The 24,794-nt window shown below is 38.8% G+C and overlaps 1 protein-coding gene across 1 annotated transcript in view; it reads right to left on the reverse strand.

Moving 5' to 3' along the window:
* The window catches only part of SORCS2 (sortilin related VPS10 domain containing receptor 2), a 797,231-nt gene that overhangs the window by 107,784 nt on the left and 664,653 nt on the right, over positions 1-24,794 (reverse strand). Inside the window, exon 11 of the mRNA XM_027836375.1 lies at positions 21,629-21,705. Within this exon, the coding sequence (XP_027692176.1) occupies positions 21,629-21,705 (77 nt within the window). The remainder of the gene's footprint in view (positions 1-21,628; positions 21,706-24,794) is intronic.

Below are 24,794 nucleotides of genomic sequence, written 5' to 3' on the forward strand. Positions count from 1 at the left end.
ACTTAATCCTGTTTGCCTCAGTTCCTCATATGTAAAATGAGCTAGAGGAAATGGCAAATGATTCTAGTATCTTTGCCAAGAAAACCCCCACTGGAGTCATGGAGAGTTGGACAAATTTGAAACAACTCAACAATATTCTCTCAGTTGGTGTTTTCAACAGTTCCTATGAGTTAAATTAAAACGTCTTTGTCAGTGATTCACAGATCTATATATCTAAACCTAGTTTGTCTCCTGACATCAAGTCACACATCAAAGACTGCCTACTGCTCATTCCAACTGCATGTCCTTATAGACATCTCAAACTTAACATGTCTGAAACAAAACTTTCCATGCCTTTGCTTACCTTTTTCTGAAGTACTTTCTCTCCTAATGTCTACCTCTTGGAATTCCCACTTACCTTCAAAGGTTTTTCCTATAGAAAGCCTATCCTACACTTCTCTTCTCAGTTTCTAGTGCCCTCCTTCCAGAAATTACATTGTATATATTTAATGCTTCATTTCCTAATTTTATGCTGTTTCCTATTAATAGAAGGCAAGCATCTTGAGAGCTGGAATCAATTCACTCTTTGTACTTGTATCTCATGCCCGTGGCACATAATATAGACTTGGTAAATGCATACTGAATGAATGAATCAGTTGGGAAACAAGGGGCAAGTGGATAAGAGCAAGGCCTTGAGACCCCAAATCCCCCTCTTTATTTCATATGTCTGGATATGACTAAGGTGTTGTATTGGGAGGCATGGAAGGTACAGGGGCCTTTGTCATGAGTTGGTAAGTGAAATCAGCCACCTATGTGTGAAAGATCCCTAACAATTAGGGAGGCTTCATTGTTCAATAGAAAGCACATTGAATGTGGAGTCAGGAGACCAGAGTTTGAATTCTGGCTCTGCCACTTACTAAGTTGTGTGACTTTGGGCAAATCATTTAATGGGGAGGAGGGATGTAATTTCCTTTTCTGTAAAATTATGGGGTGGAACTATACAGCATCTGAGGTTCTTTCCCTTTCTAGATCTTTGACTCTATAATTAGAGTTTCAAAGAAAGAACAATGTCTCCTTTTGAAAAGAAGAGTAAGGTCACTCATTTATTAGAGGCTAAGAAAGGATGGAGAAGGCAGTGTGGTTAACAGTAGAGATCCAGCCTTGAAGTCAATAGGACCTGAGTTCAAGTCTCTCCTCTGACACGTGTAGTGCTTATTAGCTGTGAGATTTTGGGTAAGTTTCTTAATCTCCTGGTGACTGCCTTACACTGTAGAGAAGGAATTGTTGATAAAATCAAGATATGGCAAAAACAACAATAACAAACACAGACCAAGGATAGCAAGAAAGTCAGTACTTTGGACGAAATGAAGTCTCAGAATCCAACTCTCAGAATTTGAAAATTAAAGGGACCTCAGTGGCTCTCTAGTCTAACCAATACATAAAAGGAATCTCTCCTATAACATGCCCAGCAAATATTTTCTACCAAAGGCTGGAAAATTCTGTTCTTGTGTCACTTTTGGTTGGTAGACTTCTCTCCTCCAGACAGCCAGAGATACAAGCCTCAATGCCCAAGGTCAAGGGGGAACTATGACTATGAATGCAAAAACTGCTCTCCTTGTCTTAAATCGGAGTGGCTCTCTGGGACTCCAATGCCTTCTTTCTGAAAGTGGACGAGTGGCATGCCTGGTGTCAGGCAGATCTTACTGGTCCTCTGGGGCCAATGTGTCTTCTGTATCCTATCACTCCCTGAAACACATCACCTGCACCTTAGCAAACTTAGTTCTTCTTCACCACAGCTGCCTCTCATATCACTAGTGATGCACGTGTGTGGCACATTCTTTTTTTAAACTGGAATTTCCATGTGTCATGGCTGTATATTCATGCGAACAGTTTACCTCCAGAGTTATTGCTCATATATACCTCTGACTTTATGAGCACAGGTTAATGTACTCCAGACTGATTGTTCATTGCCATCAGGGTAGAAAATGATCTCAAGTCATGTAATCCAAGCCTCTCCATGCTTCCAAATGGCAGCCATACAATCTCCTATGGCTTCCTGTGTTTATAACTTAACTCTTTCTAGGAATGAATCCCTTATTATCCTATAGTCACCGAAGCTTGAAATCTTGAGTTGTCCTTGTCTCTTTCCTGTCTCTGCCTCTCACACCCACTCAGTTGACAAGTACTGTCCTAGATAATTCCACATTATTATTTATATTTGTTCATTCCTCTCAATTTCTATGGTCACCAAGCAAGTTCAGGCCTGAACTGCTGGAATGACCTTCCAACTGGTCGCACCACCTCCCACCTTTCTAAACCTCCCTCCAAACTGCTACTAAAATATTTTTTCTAGGTATAGATTTGACTGTGTCATTCTGTTTCTCAGAAGACTTTCAGTATTACCTATTACCTATAGGATAAAATTTTTTAAAATTCCTAAGCTGGATGGACATTTAAGCCATTCCACAGTCTAGTTCCAACCTACCTTTCCAGGATTATTCTGCATTACTTCACTTGACATTTTTGACATTCATTTTTTTTTTAAGTTTGGGTCCTGAATTTTCTGTCTCAGTCCTACCCCATCAATTGCGAAGGCAATAAATGTGATATCAATTATACATGTGGAATCATGCAAAATATTTCCATATTAGACATGTTGCAGAAAAAAAAATCAAGAAAAATAAAGTGAAAAAAGTATGCTTCAATCTGAATTCAGACTCCATTCATTATTTCTCTGGAGATGGATAGCATTTTTCATCAAAAGTCCTTTGGAATTGTCTTGGATCACTGCATTGATCAGAATAGCTAAGTCTTTCATATTTGATCATTGTATGCTATTGTTACAGTGTAAAATATCCTTGTTTCTGCTCACTTTACTTTATATCAGTTTGTATAAGTCTTCCCAGGTTTTTCTGAAACCATCCTGCTCATCATTTCTTATAGCATAATAGTATTCCATCACAATCACATATTACAACTTGTTCAGCCATTCCCCAGTTTTTGGGCATCCTCTCAATTTCCAATTCTTTGCCACCACAAAAAGAACTGCTATAAATATTTTTATGCATATAGGTCCTTTTTTTTTTCTTTGACCTTTTTGGGATACAGACTTAGCAGTGGTATTGCTGGGTCAAAGGGTATGCACAGTTTAACAGCCCTTTGGCAATAGTTCCAAATGGCTCTCTAGAATGGTTGGATAAATTCACAAGTCCACCAATAATGCATTAGATTCCCAGTTTTTCCAAATGCCCTTCAAACCCTTGTCATTTTCCTCTACTGTCATATTAGGCAATCTGATATGTGTGAGCGAGTACTTTAGCATTGTTTTAATTTGCCTTTCTCTGATAAATAGTGATTTAGAACAATTTTCATATGACTATAGATAGCTTTAATTTCTTCTTCCAAAAACTGCCTATTCATATCTTTAGTCATTTGTCAATTGGAAAATGACTTGTATTCTTATAAATTTGACTCAGTTCTCTATATATTTGAGAAATGAGGTCTTTATCAGAGAAACTCACTGTAAATCCCCTCCCCCCTTACTTTCTGTTTTCCTTCCAAATTGGCTGCGTATTTTTTTTTAATTTGCTGAGGCAATTGGGGTTAAGTGACTTGCCCAGAGTCACACAGCTAGTGAGTGTTATATGTCTGAGGCTGGATTTGAACTCAGGTCCTCCTGACTCCAGAGCCAGTGCTGTGTCCACTGTGCCACCTAGCTGCCCCATGGCTGCATTGGTTTTGTTTGTGCAAACTCTTTTTAATTTAATGTAATCAAAACAATCTATTTTACTTCCCAGGATTTATCTCTTGTTTGGCCACAGATACTTCCTTATTCATAGATCTGAAAGGTAAAATTTTCCATGCTCCCCTAATTTGCTTATAATATGATCCTTTATGTCTAGATCATGTAGTCATTTTGACCTTATCTCGATATACAGTGTGAGATGTTGTTCTATACCTAGTTTCTGCCAAACTGCTTTCCAGTTTTCAAAGAAATTTTGGTCAAATAGTGAGTACTTGTCCCAAAAGCTTGGATCTTTGGGTTTATCAAACACTAGATTACTATGGTCATTTACTACTGCGTATTATGTACCTAATCTATTCTGCTGATCAACTTCTCTATGTCTTAGTCAGTACCGGATTGTTTTCATGATTACTGCTTTGTAATCCAGTTTGAGATCTGGTGCTGCTAAACCACTTTCCTTCACATTTTTTCATTGATTTCCTTGATATTCTTGACCACTTGTTCTCCCAGATGAATTTTATTATTGCTTTTTAATAGCTCTATAAAATAATTCTTTGGTAGTTGATTGATATGGCACTGAATAAGGAAATTAATTCAGGTAGAATTATCATTTTTATTATAATGACTGAACCTATGCTTGAACAATTAATATGTTTCCAATTATTTAGATTTAACTTTATTTGTGTGAAAAGAATCTTGTAGTTATGCTCCTATAGTTCCTGGGTTTGTCTTGGCAGGTAGACTCCCAAATATTTTATATTGTCTGCAGTTATTTTAAATGAAATGTCCCTTTTTATCTCTTGCTGGACTTTGCTGGTAATATATAGAAATATTGATGATTTGGGAGGGTTTATTTTATATACTGCAACTTTGCTAAAGTTTTTAATTATTTCAACTAGTTTTTTAGTTGATTCCCTAGTTGATACCACCATATTATCTTCAAAGAGTGATAGTTTTGTTTCCTCACTGCCTATTCTAATTCCTCCAATTCTTTTTTCTTCTCTTATCACTATAACTAACATTTCTAGTACTATATTGAACAATAGTGGTAATAATGGGCATCCTTGCTTTATCCTTGATTTTATTGGAAAGGCTTCTAGCATATCTCCATTACAGATAAAGCTTGCTGATGGTTTTAGATAGATAGTACTTATTGTTTTAATGAAAGCTCCATTTGCTCCTATGGTTTCCAGTATTTTTAATAAAAGTGAGTATTGTATTTGTCTACACCTGTTTCTGCATTTATTGGTATAAACATATGATATTTGTTGTTTTGGCTATTGATAAGACCAATTATGCTAATAATTTTCCTATAAATATTGATATGTTGTCTCACTGTTGTTATTTTCTTTATTGAAATTATTTATTGTTCCTATGATTTGTTCTTTCATCCACTAATTTCTTAGGATTACATTATTTAGTTGCTAACTCATTTTTAATCTATGGTTCCAGAAACCTTTATTGAATGTAATTTTTATTGCATTATGGTCTGAAAAGGATGCCTGTAAAAAGTTTTTGTTTTTCTGCATTGCACATGAGGTTTTTATGCCCTAAGACAATGCCAGTTTTTGTGAAGGTGCATGATACAACTGTGAAAAAGGCACACTCCTTTCTACTCGCATTCAGTTTTCACTAGAAGTCTATTATTTCTAAATTTTATAAAATTCTATTCATTTCCTTAACTTCCTTCTTCTTTATTTGATAGTTAGATTTATCTAGTTCTGAGAGAGGAAATTTGAGGTCCCCCATTTGTATAATTTTACTATTTCTTCCTGTAACTCATTCTTTTCCTTTAAGAATGTGGATGCTTCACAATATAATGCATATGTGTTTGGTATGGATATTATTTCAATGTCTATGATACTTTTAGCAAAATGTAGCTTCCCTTATCTCTTTTAATTAGGTCTGTTTTTACTTTTGCTTTGTTTGAGATCGTGATTGCAACACCTGTCTTTTTTTTTTCACCTCAGCTAAAGCATAATAGATTCTGCTCTAGCTACTTACTTTTACTCTGTGTTTGTTTCTCTGTTTCAAGTGTTTTTTTGTAAACAAGGTATTGTTGGATTCTGATTTCTAATCCACTGTGCTCTCTATTTCCATTACATGGGCGAGTTTATCCCACTCACATTCATAATTATGATTACTAACTCTGCATTTCCCCTTTATCCTATTTCCCCCTTGTTTATCCTTCTCTCTCTCTCTCTCTCTCTCTCTCTCTCTCTTTCTCTCTCTCTCCCCAAGTCCATCTTCAAAAGTCTGTTTTGCTTTTGACCACTGCCTCCCTTAATCAACTCTCCTTTCTATCAGTGCCACCCCTTCCCCTCCTGCTTTCCTGTTGGATATGTTGTTCTTTCCTCTTTGAGTCAATTAAGCATTGCCCATCACCTCCCCCCACCCAATTCCTCTTTAATGTAAAAACTCTTCCTTTTGTGTCTCTTTTATGTGAGAAAATTTTGCCCATTTTCTCTCTCCCCTCCCCTTTCTCCCAATGTATCCTTCTTTCTTATATGTTAATCTCTTTTGACATCATCCCATTGTAGTCAACTTACACTCATGCCCTCTGTCTATATATACTCCTTCTAACTGCCCTAAGAATAATAAAGTTCTCAGGAGTTACAAGTATCATCTCCCCATATAGAAATGTAAAAAGTTTAACCTTATTGTGTCTTTTATGATTTTTTTTAATGTTTACCTTTTTATGCATCTCTTCAGTCTTGTATTTGAAAGTCAAATTTCCTATTTAGCTCTGATCTTGTCATTGGGAATGCTTGGAAGTCCTCTACTTCATTAAATATCCATTATTATAATCCAAGAATTATACTCAGTTTTGCTTGGTGATTCTTTGTTGTAATCCTAGTTCCTTTGCCCTCCAGAAAAATCATATTCCAAGCCCTCTAATCCTTTAATGTGGAATCTGCTAAATCTCGTGTAATTCCTGATTGTAGTTCCATGATATTTAATTTTTTTTTTCTTTCCAGCTATCTACAATATTTTCTCCTTGACCCTGGAGCTTTGGAATTTGGTGATAATATTTTTGGGATCTCTTTCAAGAAGAGATCAGTGGATTCTTTCTATTTCTATTATACCCTCTGATTCTAGGATATCTGGGCAGTTTTCCTTGATAATTTTTGGAAACATTTATGTCTAGGTTTTTTTTTTTATCATGACTTTCTGGTAGTTCGATAATTCTTAAATTATGTCTCCTTAATCTATTTTCCAGATCAATTGTTTTTCCAATGAAATATTTCACATTTTCTTCTTTTTTCATTAGTTTGACTTTGTTTTTTGTTTCCTGATGTTTCAGGGAGTCATTAGCTTCCACTTGCCCAATTCTAATTTTTAAGCAATTTTTTTCTTTAATGAGTTTTTGTACCTCTTTTTTTCCATTTGACCAATTTTGTTTTTCAAGGTGTTATTTTCTTCAGTGTTGTATGTGTGTGTGTGTGTGTGTGTTTTATCAAGTTCTTGACTCTTCCAAAATTTTCTTGCATCATTCTTACTTCTTTTCCCAATTTTTCCTCAACCTCTCTTATTTGATTCTTAAAATCCTTTTTGAGCTCTTTCAGGAATTCTTGTGGGGTTTGTGGTCAATTATTTATTTATTTTTTTTCCTTTAAGGCTTTGCTTGTAGCTATTTTGATGTCATTTCTCCTGAGTTTGTGTCTTAATCTTCTCTATCTCCATAGTTGTTTATGGTCAGGTTCTTTTTTTGTTATTTGCTCATTTCCCCAGATTATTTCTTGACTTTTAATTTCATTTTAAAGTTGAACTCTGCTCTTAGAACAGAGGGGGCACTGTTCCAAACTTCAGGTTTTTCAACCTGCTATGTTTAGAGTTCCATCCTGTAACTGTGACTAGGATCCCTGCTTCCCCATCACCACAAGTGCTACTGCTCCTCTTTTCCCTGGAACTGTGATCTGGAACAGACTAAAGGATCCCCCTGTAATCTCTTTCTGACCAGTTGTCTAACCCGTTCCCATTTATTGTCATTTGCCAAGTCCTGTTAATCTTGCCTTAGCTGTCTGTGGCCTCTGTTTTTTTATGTTGTTTTATTTCCCCCTAGTAAAGCTTTATAATTTCAACTAAGTCTTTGCTGAATTGAGGAAATGGTGCACAGTATTGTATGCATAGAACAACACTAATAATAGTTTATATTTAAGATTGCAAATAATCTGTATAATTTTAATCCTCACAAAACCCTGTGAAGTAGGTGCTGCTGCTATCCCTATTTTACAGATGAGGAAACTTGCCCAGTGACACACAACTAGCAAATGTCTGAGGCAGGATTCAAATCGAAATCTTCTTTCCAAGTCCAGTGCTCTTACCTATTACTATAAACTGCCTTCTCCCTTATGTTTTGTTGCTTTGTTCTTTAGTCATTTTCAGTCACGTCTAACTCTTTGTGACCCCAATTGGGGTTTTCTTGGCAAAGATACTAGAGTGCTTTGCCATTTCCTTCTCCAACATTACATTATATTTTTTTAAATATTAATTAATTTATTTTTAGTTTTCAATATCCACTTCCATATGATTTTGAGTTCCACATTTTCTCCCTTCTTCCTCCCCTTCCCCCACTCCAAGACAGCATTCAATCTGATATAGGCTTTACATATACATTAATATTAAACATATTTTTACATTAGTAATGTAGTAAAAAAGAATTAGAACCAATGGGAGGAACCACAAGAAAGAAGAAACAAAAAGAGAGAGAGAGAGTGAGAGAGCAAATAGTATGCTTTGATCTGCATTCAGATCCCACAGTTCTTTTTCTGGATGTGGATAGCATTTTCCATCATAAGTCTTTTGGAGTTGTATTAGATCCTTGCTTTGCTAAGAAGAGGTAAATCTATCAAACTTAGTCATTGCACAATGTGGCTGTTACTATGTACAATGTTCTCCTAGTTTTGCTCACTTCACTTAGCATCAATTCATGTAAATCTTTCCAGGTTTTTCTGAAGTCTGCTTGCTCATCATTTCTTATGGGACAATAATATTCCATTACATTCATATTCCACAACTTGTTCAGCCATTCCCCAATTGATGGGCATCCCCTCAATTTCCAATTCTTGGCCACCACAAAAAGAACTGCTATAAATATTTTTGTGCATGTGGGTCCTTTTCCCATTTTTATGATGTCTTTGGGATAGAGACCTAGAAGTTGTATTGCTGGATCAAAGGGTATGCACATTTTTATAGCCCTTTGGGCATAGTTCCAGATTGCTCTCCAAAATGGTTGGATCAGTTCACAACTCTACCAACAATACATTAGAGTTCCAATTTTCCCACATCTTCTCTAACATTTATCATTTTCCTATTTTGTCATATTAGCCAATTTGCTAGGCATGACAACATTATACTTTAGAAATACTTAAATGAATTATTTCCTTTGAGCCTCACAACAGCTTTATTAGGTAGTAAGTTAGTACAAGTATCAGTATCCCTATTTGACAGATGAGAAAACTAAGACCCGAAAAAGTTTAGTGATTTGCCTAAGGTTTCATAGCTAGTAAGTGGTAGAGCTCAGACTCAACAGTAGTCAGTCTCCTGATTTCAGAAGCATTTTTTTTAAATCATATCACATTGTCCTAATGAGAAGCAAGGCTTTTGTGTCTGTCTCAATCAGCTTTCTTGGAAGGGCCAGATATTCCAAATGTCTAACTGGTCAAGGAGCTGTGGAAGAGTGAGGACTGGAGTGATGCTCCAGGGAAGGGTCCCTGGGTACTTGGGACCCTCAGCTGTTCTCTACCTCCCAGCAAGCACTATTCAATAAACTCCAGTGGATTCTCATTGCCTACCACCCTCCTAACTTTACACCCTTCTAACACCTTACCCTCTCCAACCCCCCCCAACACATATTTGATCCAGTGACACTGGCCTCCTGACTGTTCCTCCAACAAGACACTCCATCTCTCTGCTCAGGGAATTTTCTCTGGCTGTCCACCATATCTGGAATGCTCTGCTTGCTCTGTTCCTCCTACTGACCTCCCTGTCTTCCGTTAAGTCCCAACTAAAATCCCACCACCTAGAGGAAACCTTCCCCAACCCCTTCCAGGTCCTTCCCTCTAATAATTAGTTCCTATTCATCTTTTCTACAGCTTACTTTGTATCTATTTGTTTGCAAGTTGTCTTCTCCATTAGACTGTAAGCTTTTTGAGGGCAGGGACTGTCTTTTCCTGGCACACAGTAGCCACTTAATAAACATTTATTGAATTGAATTGAACTAAGCACTGGTATTGTGAGGTTCCAGAGGATCTGAATTTAAATCTCAGCTTGGTTACTTAGCAATATTGTGACCCTGGGCAGGTCTTTAACCTCTGGGCCTCATTTTCCTCAACTGAAAATAAGGAGTTTGGTCTAGAAGATTTCTAAGATTCCTCTGAGCTTTAAATCATACAGTTGCTTGAGGGGTCATGAAGCCATTGAGATGAACCAGCAGTTGTTGGAAAGCTTCCTAAATTGAGGTAACCAAAATGCCTGAGGCTACTACAGGAGCAGAGCCAACCCCACTGAAAAAAGGCCTCTCAACCAAACCTCTGTATATTTTGAATGAGCATGTGAAGATAATGCTCATGGAGGACAAGTCACTGCACTAAATGGAACTAATAGCACATAGGGGAGAATTTTCCCTTCATGCCTTTCTGTTTTTATTATAACTTTCCCCAAGTATCTACACACTGACAGACTCTGTAAAATGCAGCCACATCCATTAAGGAAAACAATACTGATTCATGGCTCTACTTTCCAGGCCCTGGGACTGGGACCAATGATATTGAACCAACCAACATTTATTAAGGGTTTACTGTGAACAGAGAGCCCTGTATCCTGCCCTCGGGTGGGAAGGAGCAAAGAGAAATGAGCCACATCTCCTGCTCTAGAATTCTATCACTTCAGTGCTAGAGGAGACCTTTAGCGAGCTTCTCTTTGGTATGGCACAGTGAAAGAGCATTGGTTGTGGCATCAGAGGTGGTGGTTGTTCAGTCACTTTAGTCATGTCTGATTCTCCATGACCCCATTTGGGGTTTTCTTAGCAAAGATACTGGAGTGGTTTGCCATTTTTTTCTCCACCTCATTTTACAGATGAGGAAACTGAGGCAAACAGGGTGAAGTGACTTGCCCAAAGTCACACAGCTAGTATCTGAGGCTAGATTTGAACTCAGGCTCTCCTGACTCCAAGCCCAATCTATCTGCTAGCTCCCTTGTGGCATCAGAGGACCTAGGTTCAAATCCTCCCAGTGTTGCTATTTATTACCTGTGTAAGTTACTTAGGCAAGGGAGGGGGTTGATTGATCCACTTAAAGTACCTAACAAGATACTCTAGACTTGATACCTTTATCAGGTGAGATCAGCTCTAATGAATCAACCAATCAAAGTCATTAAACTAATGAGCATCCTTTATATCTTCTCTGAAATAGTATGCCAATCAGGATTCTAGCATTCCAGAGGCAAGCCAGAAAAAAGCAGTTCTGGTCAGAAATTTTCCTAATAGGAAACCTCTTGCAGATGGGGGTGGGGGTGGGCAGGTTTTCTGACTCCAAAAAGCCATCAAAGATGTAAACAGAAATTCAAGATGTGAGAGGAGCCTCACAAGGCAATGTATGTAGTAAGTCCTTAACATTTTTTTAATTTAAAAAAAACCCAATTAATTCAGTATGTAATCCATTGCCAAATGACTGATGATAGGGGATTATATAATTTTGAGATTTAAGGCTGAAAGAGATCTTAGAATACAGAACATATAATGTCAGAACTGGAAAGAACCTTAGAACATAGAACAGTGTTAGAGGTGTGAGGGACCTCAGAGATCACCTCACCCAACTCTTTCACTTTAAAGATGGGGAAACTGAGGCCCCAGGGTAAAAGTATCTCACCTAAGGTCACACAGGAAGTAAATATAAGGGTTCAGAAGGGGTAGGGGTGAGTACTGCCTGAGGTAATCAGTGAAGGCTCCACAGAGGAGGTGGGGTCCAGGATGAGTCTTGAAGGATGGGTATAGCAATTGGACTGATGGAGAGGTCACAGGAAGGACATTTATGATAGATGGTCTCATAAAAATAAAAGGTTAGAGACCTGGGAAGGTCAAAAGCAAGGCCTATTTATAGGAAAATCAAAGCAAACAAACAAATACAATCCTAGCTTGTCTGAGGCAAGGGGTTGCGGGAAGAAATAGCAGGAGATAAATCTGGAAGAGACAACTGGAGTCAGAATATGGCAAGTTTTGAATAACAAGAGCTGGTATTTTTATAGCACATTAAGGTTTGCAAAGGGCTCTACAAACATCATCTCATTTTATCCTAACCCTGGAAGGTAGGCATTGCCCTTATCATACCTGTACTACAGATGAGAAAACTGAGGCAGACAGAGGTGAAGTGAGTACTAACCTAAGGAAACAGAACCTCTATCTTCAAAGTACTGGGGAGCCAGTCAAAATTTTTAAGCAAAGGAATGAAAAGCCCAATAGGGTGGCACATGCAGTATGGAGACACTGGAGGAGGAAGACCTAGATTAGAAGTTGTACAAGAGATGACATCTCAAATGAGGGTGTTGGTGATGTGAATGGAAGAGTGGGGAAAGTGGGAGGGGCATGCTCCATGAAGAATGGGCAGGTCTGTCAGTTTGCTGGAGGTGAGAAAAGAGGAGAAGAAGAAGGATCTAATGAAGATTTTAGGCAGGGGAAGGACATGATGACCCCCATATTTTAGGAAGATAAATCCATCATCAAAATAAAAGTAAGGGAGACTGGTTAAGAGACAATTGCAAAAGTCTAGCTGTGATGTAATTAATTCTCTTAAATAAGGAGGGAGATGCTAGAAAGGAATTCTTGCAAAGGCAAGATTAACAGGGCTTGACAACCAATTGTAAATGAAAGGGGGGGAAGGGAAAAGGAAATCAGTGATAGCACAGTATAATTGGAAGAACAATGTATTTGGGGTCAGAGGACCTGGGTTCAAATCCTGTCTCTGTCATTTACTGCTCTCTGGGAGTCAGCTCGTTACCCCATCTGGAAAATGGAGAAGATGACCTTGAAAGTCCCTTCCAGCTGCAAATCCTTTACTTTGAGGAAACAGGATCATCATTTACTCCTTACTTTAACCTTTATTTTGAGACAGAAGCATTTCCTTTTGGAAATTCAGGAGATAATCTTAAATGTCAATAAGATTTAGCAATGTGACAGAAGGATGATTATTTATACAGTGAATCAGTGTGGTATAATGGGAAAAACACTGGATTAGGGATCAGTAGTCCAGGGTTCAAGTCCTTGCTCTGCTATTGATTTGATATGTGGCCTGAGGCAAGTCCTTTAATGTCTGGACCTTCTATCTCTTGACCTGAAAAATGGGAATTAGAAAATAAAACCACATGGGAATTAGAAAATAAAACCACAACCCATCCCAAACCTTCCACCATCTGATAGTAATCAAAGATTTACAAAGCACTTTCCTGAAATGACCTAGTATGCGCTCCTCTCTCCTGGGAGAAATGGGAGACTATGAGTGCTGAATGTTGCATATGGTGCCAGTCACTAACTTTTGGTTGATTTTGCTTAAATGTTTTTGTTTATTACAAAGGAAGACTTGCTGTAGGGTGTGGGAAGATGGGGAGAATGACATAGTTGAAAATGACAAATATACAAAGACAAAAAGCATCAATAAAAATTTAAAAGACTGTAAGGGAGATAATAGGAACATTATTATCCCCATATTGCAGAGGAAACTGAGGCTCAAAGAGTTGAAGTGACTTGTCAGGGGTAATAGGGTCAGCAAGTGTCAGAGATTGGATTCTCATCCCAAAAGGAACTCTTCTGAGTTCAGGTCCCATATGATTCCCATTCATCTAGGCTGTCTCTGTGGTGTTGGTGTGATGATCAAATGCATAATGATTATAAAAGGGTTCTGTAACCATAAAGCACTTCACACACTGAAATTATTGTGATGACCTCGCTCTTTTTTTTTTTCCAGTAAATGAAGCCTAGATCCCAAACCCCAAGTTTAGGAGAAACATGTCTTATCTTTCACATTTTACTGTTGCGCACGCACACGTGTGTGTGTGTGTGTGTGTGTGTGTGTGTGTACACATGTGTACGCGTGCATGCTCTAAGGTTATCACAGCAGCAAGGGACCATTGACTATTAGAATGACAGAACTGGAAGGGAATCAGAGATCACCTTGTCCAAACTCACCATTTAAACACAGCAAAGACAAGAAAGAGGCCCTCAGAAAAGTAAGTTCCATTGCCCAAGGTTCCACTGAATTAATGACAGTCAAGATGAGAGCCCACGTCTTATAATGATAATGATAATGATAATGATAATAATAATAATAATAATATCTTAATTTACATAGCACATTGTAGTTTATAATACTGGCTTACACTTACATAGGATTTTACAGTTTGCAAAGCTGTTTATATATACATATAATAATAATAGCTAATATTTATATAGTACTTACGTGACAAGCACTATGCTAAGCACTTCACATTTATTCCTCGCAACAAGCCTGGGAGGTAGGTACTATTATTATCTCCATTTTACAGATGAAGAACTGAGGCAAACAGAGATTAAGTGACTTGCCCAGGGTCACACAGCTGATAAGTGTTTGAAGCTGGATTTGAACTCAGGTCTTTCTGGCTTTAAGCCCAAGTTCTCTAGGCTGTTGTTGTGTCATTCAGTCATGCCCGACTCTTTTTGATCCCATAGACCATAGCATGCCAGGCCTTTCTATCCTCCACTGTCTCTCAAAGTCTGTCCAAATTCATGTTTGTTGCTTCCATGACATTATCTATCCATCTTATCCTCTACTGTCCCCTTTTCCTTTCGCCTTCAATCTTTCCAACCTCAGGAAACCTTTTCCAATGAGTCCTGTCTTCTCATGTGAATAGTCTGAATTAATTTCTTTAAGTATTGAGTGATTTGATCTCCTTGCTGTCCAAGGAACCCTCAAAGGTCTTCTCTAGCACCACAGTTCGAAAGTGCTCTATCCACTGTACCATACACACACACACACACACATACGTATACACATATATATACATATACATACACATACACATCCACATACATAAATACACATACTTGACCACTGGAAATCTTCAATCATAGGCTGGATGATTACTTAGTAGGGATACTATGGAGAGCTTCTCTATTTAGGTACAAGTTACATTCCATGATGTTTGAGATCTCAGCTAAGTTAAAGACTGTGTTGTAGTGATTTGCTCAACATGAGTAAGAGCTGGTCAATGAGGGAACTAAAAGTCCAACCCAAGTCAGCTGACCCCAAGTCCTGGGCTCTTTCCACTACACTTCAGTATCACAACATCGACAAAGGTTGCAGAAATGACCAGAGACAAGGAAACCACTTAGCCTGTGACTGCTACTCTAGTATAAAATATTTGCTTTATGTCCCATCTGCCTTTCCATCTCATTTACACTCCTATCCCCAAGATTTTTATATTTACTTAGCACCTGGCTATTCCCCTCTATTGGAATGTTGCATATTCTTACTTCCTGTGACTATTGTTTCCAGCTAGCCCACATACATCTTCTCTACCTTGGCTTCTATTCCACTGTCTACCTTATCTTATTCCCATGCCAGCCAATTTCAAGGCTCCCTGTATGTTTGCTTATCTTTATTGCTGTTAGTCTCACTGCTGTCCAAGCAGCGTGGCAATTACATCTCCATTTTCCTCTCTCAGTCTGAGACACACACAGGAAGGACGCAGCCAGCACAAATCGATACTGGAGACTCGTCGGTTCGATGTGCCATAGAAAGGATTTACAGTTGGGAGGAACTTTATGGAGCATGGGTTTAGATTTAGGCCACGGATTTAGAGCCGGAAGGGACTTGAGCCATCAGCGAATCCCCCCCCCCCTCCATTTTATAGATGAGGAGACTGAGGGCCAGAGAGAAGGTTATGTGGGGCACAGGAAGCAGAACAGGACGTTCAAACCTATATTTTATGACAGTGCTTTCTCCAGTACACCGTATGCCTCTTTTCTAACTTGTGCCTATTGATTTGATTTTGGTAGCAATAGTGACTGACATTTTTATAGGATTATCTCATTTATAATGTACTTTACCTATATTATGTCTTCAGGGTCATAGGATCACACACTTAGAGTTGGAAGGAACCTCTGAGGCCATTAGTCCAGTTCCCTCATTTACAAAGAAAGACATTGAGGCCCAGAGAGATTAGTAACTTGTCTGTGACAGAGATGGAATTTGAACCCAGATCTCCTGATTCCTAACCCAGCATTCTTTCTGCTGTGTCAATGTAGAACCTACCTGTGGGGTAAAGGGACATGCTCCAGGGCACAGAGTAAGAGTCAGAGCTAGACCTTGAACTGGAGCCTCTCAATTCTGGGCCCAGTGGTCTTTCCTCTGCAACAAACACACTGTCAAATTCTCCCTCCTTCATCAGATGTTGGAATCCCGCTGACGTTTGGGTTAGTAAATGGAACTTCCAAAATAAAATACTTCAGCCTCAAAACAAAAAGAAACAAAACCCAATCACAACAAAAGAGAGTGAATCCATTTTTAATCAGGGAATGAACAATGTGGGCGTGCCCCCAGAGTTTTTGGGTATCTATTTTGTTATTAGAGGTGTGGGTGGGTAGGACTGCTAAGAAGATTTAATAAGTTCTCCTACAGTCCCCATGAAGGTTTTAATTAAAAGAAGTTTACCCAAAGCCACTTCTCATTTTTCATCTGGTTAATGAGGGACCAAGAGGCAGTGTCTGATGGAAAATTATGGCTGGTGTTTGTAGGCGGATCTCAAATCATTAATGTAAGTGCTTCTTTAAATGCAAATGCTGTGGGCACATCCGTCTCACCCAAGAACTCATTTGGGTTGGTATTTTTTTTTTTCAAGCAAAGAAGTGATGGGTAGGTTTACTGGTCAGAATTGTTTGAATAATCAAGGCAGTTTGTTTCAGGAAGGCATTTTGGGTTGAGATATATGTCAATAGCAGCTCCCAGGTAAAAGGGAGCCATAGATAAAGATGAAGGTAGTATCAAGTAGAAAGGCTGCCTCTAGGGGCAGCTAGGTGGCGCAGTGGATACAGCTCTGGAGTCAGGAGGACCTGAGTTCAAATCTGATCTCAGACACATAACACTTACTAGCTGTTTGACCCTGGGCAAGTCACTTAACCCTGATTGCCTCACCAAAAAGCAAAACAAAAAAACAAAAAAAAAACAAAAAACAAGAAAGAAAGGCTGCCTCATAGATTACTTCTCTTCCTTTAAGATATAGCTTAAGCACCATTTTTTTTTTATAAAGTCTTTTCTGGTCTCCCCAACTTTAGGTGCTTTCCTTCCTCAACTACCTCATATTTAACTTCTTGGTATATATTTGCATTATATTCACTATATATTTATATATTTATGCTGTATATATGATTATATGTGCTCCTCTCTGCCATTAGGGTAAGTAGGTAATGATTCGTCTTTTCTCCTTGTATCGCCAGTGCCTAGCACAGTCCCTTATACATAGTAAGCACTTGATAAATTCTTGATAATCAATACTTGATTGATTAATTAATTGGACACAGAGTCAGAGGATCTCAGCTTAAATCCCATGTCTACTACTTAACAGCCTGTTTAATCTTGGGTCATTTATTCTACCTTTCTAGGCCTCATTTCCTCAGATGTAAAGGAGAGGATTGGGGATTGAGTACCTCACTTCTGTTATAGTGAGTCCCCTGCTCAAGTTCATCCACCAAGTCAGCTTCAGATCTAGGACTTGAACCAGCTTACCCAATTCCAAATCCAATACTCTTTCCACTATACCACCATTGTACTGTTTCTAGCATTTGATGAACTTGAAGTCATAGTACCTAGAACTATGCATGAGCATAGATCTGGTGATGAGGATGCTGAGAGATTATATAAAAGTATTGGGTTCTGTGATGTACTATCTGCCCTTGTTTCTTGTCTCCTTGTAAAGAGAAAAAAAAAAGACTTTGATTGTAGCAATAGAGATAGATAGGTGCTCTACACTTAAAACGGTCAAGCAACTTGAGTTTAGGCCTCTATTTTTGATGATATTAGAGGTCCCTTCCAGTTGTGATATTCTAAGTTCTGTGTTCTAGTACCCTCTTTGGTCCTTGGGCCATACTTTGGTGACCCCTGCTCTAGTAAATGAAAGGTTCCATGATGTAGGGACTATGTTTGTCTTCATAATGTTTCACCTGACTATGGTGTTTTAAGCTAGAATGTAAACCTCCAATACTAGGGACTGTTTCATTCTGGTCTTTGTGATCCTACCGCCCAACATATCATTCCACCTGCTTAACAGTTTGTAGAATCACATTGAATTTACAAAGTGCTTTACATTCTATACACTGGTGAAGTGTTCGGTATGGGCATCATCGAACCCCCTTTTACAGATGAGGTTCATGAGAAGCAAAATTGACTTGCTCAGGATCATATAGCTCTCAAGAGTCAGAACTGGGATTAGAACTCATGTCTCCAACGTTAATATTGTTCCCACCACACCATACTAACTTCCTAAACATTTTCTCTTCCCAAAACTGAACACATCTTTCTACACTGCAGACGCTTAGTAAATGTTTGTTGAATTAAATTAAAAGACCATGCATAGGTTTGTAGTAGAGTTGTTTGTATATCTGTTAAAGTCCCCCAATTGACTTTAAGCTCTGTGGGAGAAGAGATTGTGATTTATTTGATTTTGTATTCCCAGGGGCTAAGAACTTAAATGTACTAGGCACTTAATAAATGGTGTTTTTTTAAACTTGAATTCAATCCCACATACACTCTAGCAGGTCCTATCCAGTTGAAAAGGCCTCAAGTGTGGGCTGGTGATGGATTGTAGGTCTCTTAACGGAGAACCAGCCTAGCTAACCATGGAGAGGCTTGCTGCCAAAATATTAGCTTCCAGGTGACAAATTGTTTTGGCTCCACCAACCCATGAAGCCCCTCCATCAAGTAGTGGTGGAGCTGTGATCTACATTAGTAAAGAGCCCCCCCTACCCCCCATCAATAAATCATGGGGCTTTCAAAGAACTGAAGTTTCAGCTATTAACCAGAGCATGGCAAAACAGAGTACAGCCTCAAATGGGCAAATCAGCCCCAAAAAAACCTACCATATTATGATAAAATCCGGCAACGTCTCTTCTTTATGGGATGTGTGAATGCTGTAGAGTAGCAGCTGCTGGCTTGGGGTTACTTGTCTGGGAGGAAGGGCAGGGGGACAGTGTTGTTGCTATTCCTACTCTTGCTTGCCTCAATCCAGTGGCCTCTGTGGGGTGTTGACCGGATCAGGCACTAGGGGAGACAATCTAGAACAATGCCCATCTACCTTTTCAGGTATTTGGCACCTTCCTGGCCCTAGAATAGTCATGGCCTACCATCCAGGGAACTCTTAGCTAAGCTAGTCATGATACAAGAGACACACGTATTTCAACACTATATACACACCTGAAGCCTTTTTAGTTAGAATTCACAGGGGCAGTTAAGAGACTCATTTTCCTGAATTCAAATCTGGCCTCTGGTGACCCTGGGCAAGTCCCTTTACCCTTTTTGCCTCCGTTTCTTTATCTGTAAATTGAGCTGAAGAAGGAAATGGCAAATCACTCCAGTATCTTTGCCAAGAAGATCCCAAATGGAGTCACAGAGAGTCAGATACAACTGAAACAACCAACAACAACCACCATCAGAATTCATGCTCCACTATAATAGCCTTTGAGCATCCCAACTTGCCTCTACTTCTCTTTGGAGCATTTGAGGAAAATTTTAGTGAGGGGTTCAATGACCCTGTATAATCAACATATAAATTCTCATGAGACTAGTGTAAAAAATGATTTTTAGACTCAGAGCTTCACCTATCAGCCCCCTTCTTCCAGAGTTCTTCAGAAGGACATTACTGATAATGAGATTATTTAATCAAAGGTGTGGAAGCTCCATTGTGTTCTGCTCAGGCTTGGGTGGAGAGAGATTCTTCTGCCTTGATAGCCCAAGGTTGGGAGTGGTCATGGCTGGTTGTGGGGGAGGGTGGTGATCTTATAGAAGAGGTATTTCCTATGTCAGGAGGTAGAAAGCTGGCTGAGTAAGATCAGCACCCCCCCCCCCCCCCCCATTGAAAAGGTATTGCACCAGGATTAAGTGACCTAAGTCACTTTCTTAAGATCCTCATTTTAATATAGCCCACCTCCTAGTGTGCTGACCCATCAGAGTTGATTGGCACCCCTTGGGAACAGCTACTCTTTGAAGGATATATAACTCTGTACCCCTAACCCCCAAATTGAGCCAGTTCTGGACTGTAACTCCCATGCAATACATGTTGCCAGCTTGTGAGAGAAAAATTGAAATGTAGGCATATAGCCTAAATTGTTTGTCTCTTTCTTAAAACAAACTCTGTTTTGGGGGATGACATTAGCAATTGGCTCTCAACCCACAGCATATCAGAGGAAGTAAATTAGAAGGTGCAAAGGGTTCTCAGAAATAGACATGTGAGGATGGAAGTGGGAGATGGTGAGGGTATAATGCAGCATGTCTCAGACTTTTTGTCTCAGGACCTCTTTACAATCTTAAAAAGTATTGAGGACCTCCCTTTTTTGATTATGTGTGCCATATTAGAAATTAAAACATTTTAGTACTTTTATGAAAGTTATTATTTAGCATTGTGAGAAATGATTATTTCTCTCTTATGTTTAATAACTAATTACTGAATCAGGACCAAGGTTTTTTCCTCTTTTCTATTTTCTCATCCAGAAATCAACCAGTGTGGGAAATCTTGGGGAAAGACTTACCCAATTTAAGATCAAAGACAGTAAAAAAATTCTAAGTTTAGGCTACTGGGTGGATTCCTGCTCACTGTGTTTACTCAGACAGGTCTGGGAAAATGTGGATTTCTCCCTTTTGTCAGAAGGGTGATAGGGAAATTAATATCTCTTTGACCAAGACTTGGATGCTCAGTATCTTCTCAAGACCCTCATGTAATATAGCCCAGTTCCTTGTTGTAATATTCATTCTCTCCATTAATTGTTAACCAGTGAGAGTTGATTGCTGACCTTAGGAACACCTACTATTCCAAGAATATATAAACAGTGAGCTCACTGCCATGAAGTGTTATTGGCCTTTGAGAGTGCCACTGACTTCTTTTAATAATAAAATGCTAGTGTTATCAAAAAATGATTACCCAGAAACTATGTCTCAAACTTTTTAAATATCACAGTATTATTATTTTTAATGGTGTTATTTTTAATGGTGTTACAGGTTTGACCTGTGAGGTCAAAATGGTTTTGACCTCACAGGGTCTCAGGGACTCCACCCTGTGTACTCAGACCATACTCAGAGAACTATGAGTACAGTGAAAGGGCATTGGATTCAGAGTCAGGGCACCTGTGTGAAAATCTTGGCTCTGCCCTTACTACTTGTGTGGCCTTGGGCAAGTCATCTGAGCCTCACTTTCTTCATCTGTGAAGTGAAGGAGTTGAACTAGAGAGAGATCCCTTCTGGCTCTAAATTCTATGAGTTGTGAGGCCTGACTTAGAGAATTAAACCCTTATCTTCTGGATGGGCAAACAAACCCACACAGTCTTCCTAACAGGGGTCTTGAGTTGACTATTCTGTGATCCTATATGGACTGAAATTCAAAGGAGCTCTGGACATTCCAAAGTAAGGTGTACACCCAACAGAATAATTTTCACTCAAGTGACATGCTAGTTGGTCAATATGTGACACCAATACTCTAATTGAAAAGGACTTAGCTTTAGGGAGTTTGCTTCATGGAAGGAATAAGAAAATAGTCTGCATCTTTTAGACAGCAAATGAGCAGTTTGAGGAATATCTCACACGCACACACAGACACACACACACACGTTCCCAGATTTACAAAACTTGCATGTGCCAAAGAAGGAGGGCAACTGTTAGTTTTCTGTTTTCTTACCTGACGCCAAGTATTTCCACAGTCAGATGTGATGTACATTTCTTCTTTGTATTCCACCAGCTGAGAGCCCAGGTTACCTGGTTCAAAAGACAATTGGTCAAAATTACTGTTGGAGTTTCATGCTTTCTCTCCATTTTAGTTTGCAAAGGCCACATCCACCTTCTGTATGCAGACAATTTAGAAGTATAGAATGTTTTCAGAGTTGGAAGGAACCTTTGAAAGGAGAGCATGGATATTTGAAGTCAGAAGGGACTTAAGACTTACAACATGACTATTATGGATATGTTTTGCATGAGTACACATATCTAATTGCTCAATGGGGGGGTGGGGGTGGAGAAGGAGGAAGGGAGAATTTGGAACTCAAAGTTTTAAAAATGCATGTTAAAAATTATTTTTAACATGTAACTGGGGAAAAATAAAATACTAAAGAAAAGGTAAAAAAAAAGAAAAAGAAAAGAAAAGAAGGGACTTTAGAACAGACTATTAGAGCCAGAAAGGATCTTGAAAGAGATGCTAGAATTGGAAGGTGCCTTAGATGTCAGCTAGATCAATCTTGATTTTGCAGATAAATAGTTTCCTCAAACACATGGCAGTTAGTGTTAGAGCCAAGACTAGAACCCAGATCATGATTCCTAGTCCACTTTTCATCCAACATAGGGCCTTTCCCCCATTAGCCCTATTCTGACTCTGAACTTCAGAATCATGCTCCTCCTACTGCCAGTTCTTCTTGGAACTTGTCTTAGTACCTAGAACCTCCTCATCCCAGTAAAGCCTACCATCCCTGCTTCCATGGTCATCTTGAGATGACCCTCTTCAAGGTCCATTCCCCTAACCTTCCAATCCTTCTCTCATTGGAGAGTTCCTTCTAGAGCCTCCATTTTGAGAAAGGGCCCAAGCCAGCCTGCTCTTGTTCTTCTAGACCAATTCCTGACTTTCTGGACTTCCAAACTATGCCTCTATATTGAGTACCATTATTCTACCCTCCCCTCACTTTCAGCTCTTGCTCTCTCTTTTTTTTTTTTTTTGCATTTTTCCCCAATTAGAACATAAGCTCCCTGAGGGCAGGAATTGTTTTTCTTTTTGCTTCTATTTTTAACACCAGTGGTTAGTATAATGCCTGGCACATAGTAAGCACTTAATAAATGCTTATGTCTTTTCATCCTTCATTGCAGAATATAGTATATAATAAATTCTTGTTGGATTAACATCATATCAGCTGTAAGTATACAACTAAATTATAATCTTGTTCTGCACTGCCACTTAACACCATTAAAAAGACCATGAATATTTACGATTGAACAATCAATCAACAACATTTATTAATCACTTTCTATGTGCCAGGTGCTGCAAAATATTAAACATTGCATGCCATGTAGTTAACCAAGTCTGATATCCTCCTAGAAGTGTCATTTGTAAGTATCCATCTGACTCTAAGAAGCATTTCAACAGACTCACTTTTATTGAGAAGACATCTGGGATGGACTATATTTTATGTGTCATGTTCTAAGGTCCATTCCAATTTTATCCTTCTGTGTTCTAACTTTCTACGTTTCCTTCTAGCTCTGGTTTGATTAGGCCAAAGGGAAGTCCACTATGCTCATTTCCTTTGGGAACGGAGTTCCTTTTTGGAAGGACATTGGCAGCAGGTGCGTCATAGCGGAAAGGAAGCCAGGAATTAAAATCCTGTCTCTCTGGCAAGTCACTTCATCTCTCATTCTCTAAGATTATAAATTGGGGAGAGGGCATGGAGCTCATTAGCAGAAGGAGTTTCCTCACTCTATGTGAGGAGTTCCCTGTAGCAATGAAATCAGAGGGCCAGCCCTTCCCTTCTATTGACAAGTTGGAGAGCTTCCAGAGGACAGCATCCAGGATAGTGCCAGACTTTGAAACAAGGTATGATTGACAGAAATGGGGATGCTTAGCCTGGAGAAGAGAAGACTTGTGTGGGGGGGATGGAAAGGCAGGGTGAAGATTTAAAAATATATACTTTAATTAATACCGGTTATGTTTAAATCCCTTAAATCCCCTCCCCCTCCCAGTAATCTCTCCTCCTCCAAGGAGCCATCCCATATTGGGTGAGGATTGATAGCTATTTGTTAGAGGGTTATCATGAGAATGACAGAGTAGACTTCTATTTGGCCCTAGAAGGCAGAACTGGGAGTAATGAGGGTATTTGCTGAAACAGATTTAAGCTCATTGTAAGAAAACAAAACAAAACAAAACTATTAATAATTCCCTAAATGGAAAGGACTGCCATGAGAGCTACTGCATTCTTCAGCTATAGAGGTATTTAAATGAGAACAGGAAGACTTCTTCTTAACAATGTTGTAGAGTGTATTCTTGTACTGGCAGGTTGGGTTAGATGAATCTGATGGTTCCTTCTAATTCAGATTATGCGGTTCAAAGGTTTGATGGTTCCATGATTCTACCGGCCACAGAAGTGGTCAACTCCACCACCTTACAAAGCTGAGGATCTAATACATATGAGCTGCTACAAACTCCTATTATCCAACTTCATATCATACAGAGCATCTCAGAGCAAAACATATCAAATAGCAGAATCTGATCCATGGAATGCTGCCATGTAAGCACAATTTCCTGAGGAAATTCACAGTTTACAATTTCATTTGCCTCGATATGTCTTTTAAGAGATATCATCTATCTTCTTTGCTTCCAAAAGCAAAACTGTCAAACTGGCAATCACTTCACACGGAAACAGAAATAATGGTAAAATTCATTCAATACAATTGTAGAATGTCTGAGTTAGAAGGAACTTAGAAACTGAGTCTGATCATCTTATCTCACACGCTTAGAGAGGGGCAGTGACCTACCCAAGTTACACAGAAATTTAGCAGTATTATTTCTGAAATAGCCATTTAAAGGGACAAAATTCTTGATTAGTTGTTATATTTGCTTCAAGTCAAAATGTTCTCTTATAGGATATTAGCACTTTATAGATTATTGGATCCATCACTCAAATATCTTAAAACATCTATGATTTTATCACCATAGGTGTTTCCTTTACTTCAACAGACTCAGATCCTTCATTCCTTAAAAGACTGTCTTAATGAGCTGCTATGGCAAGATAGATAGACAGATGGACAGACAGACAGATACATAGATAGATAGATAGATAGATAGATAGATAGATAGATAGATAGATAGA

Source organism: Vombatus ursinus, unplaced genomic scaffold, assembly GCF_900497805.2.
Source record: "Vombatus ursinus unplaced genomic scaffold, bare-nosed wombat genome assembly UNPS02014818.1, whole genome shotgun sequence".
NCBI classification, from domain to species: Eukaryota; Metazoa; Chordata; class Mammalia; order Diprotodontia; family Vombatidae; genus Vombatus; species Vombatus ursinus.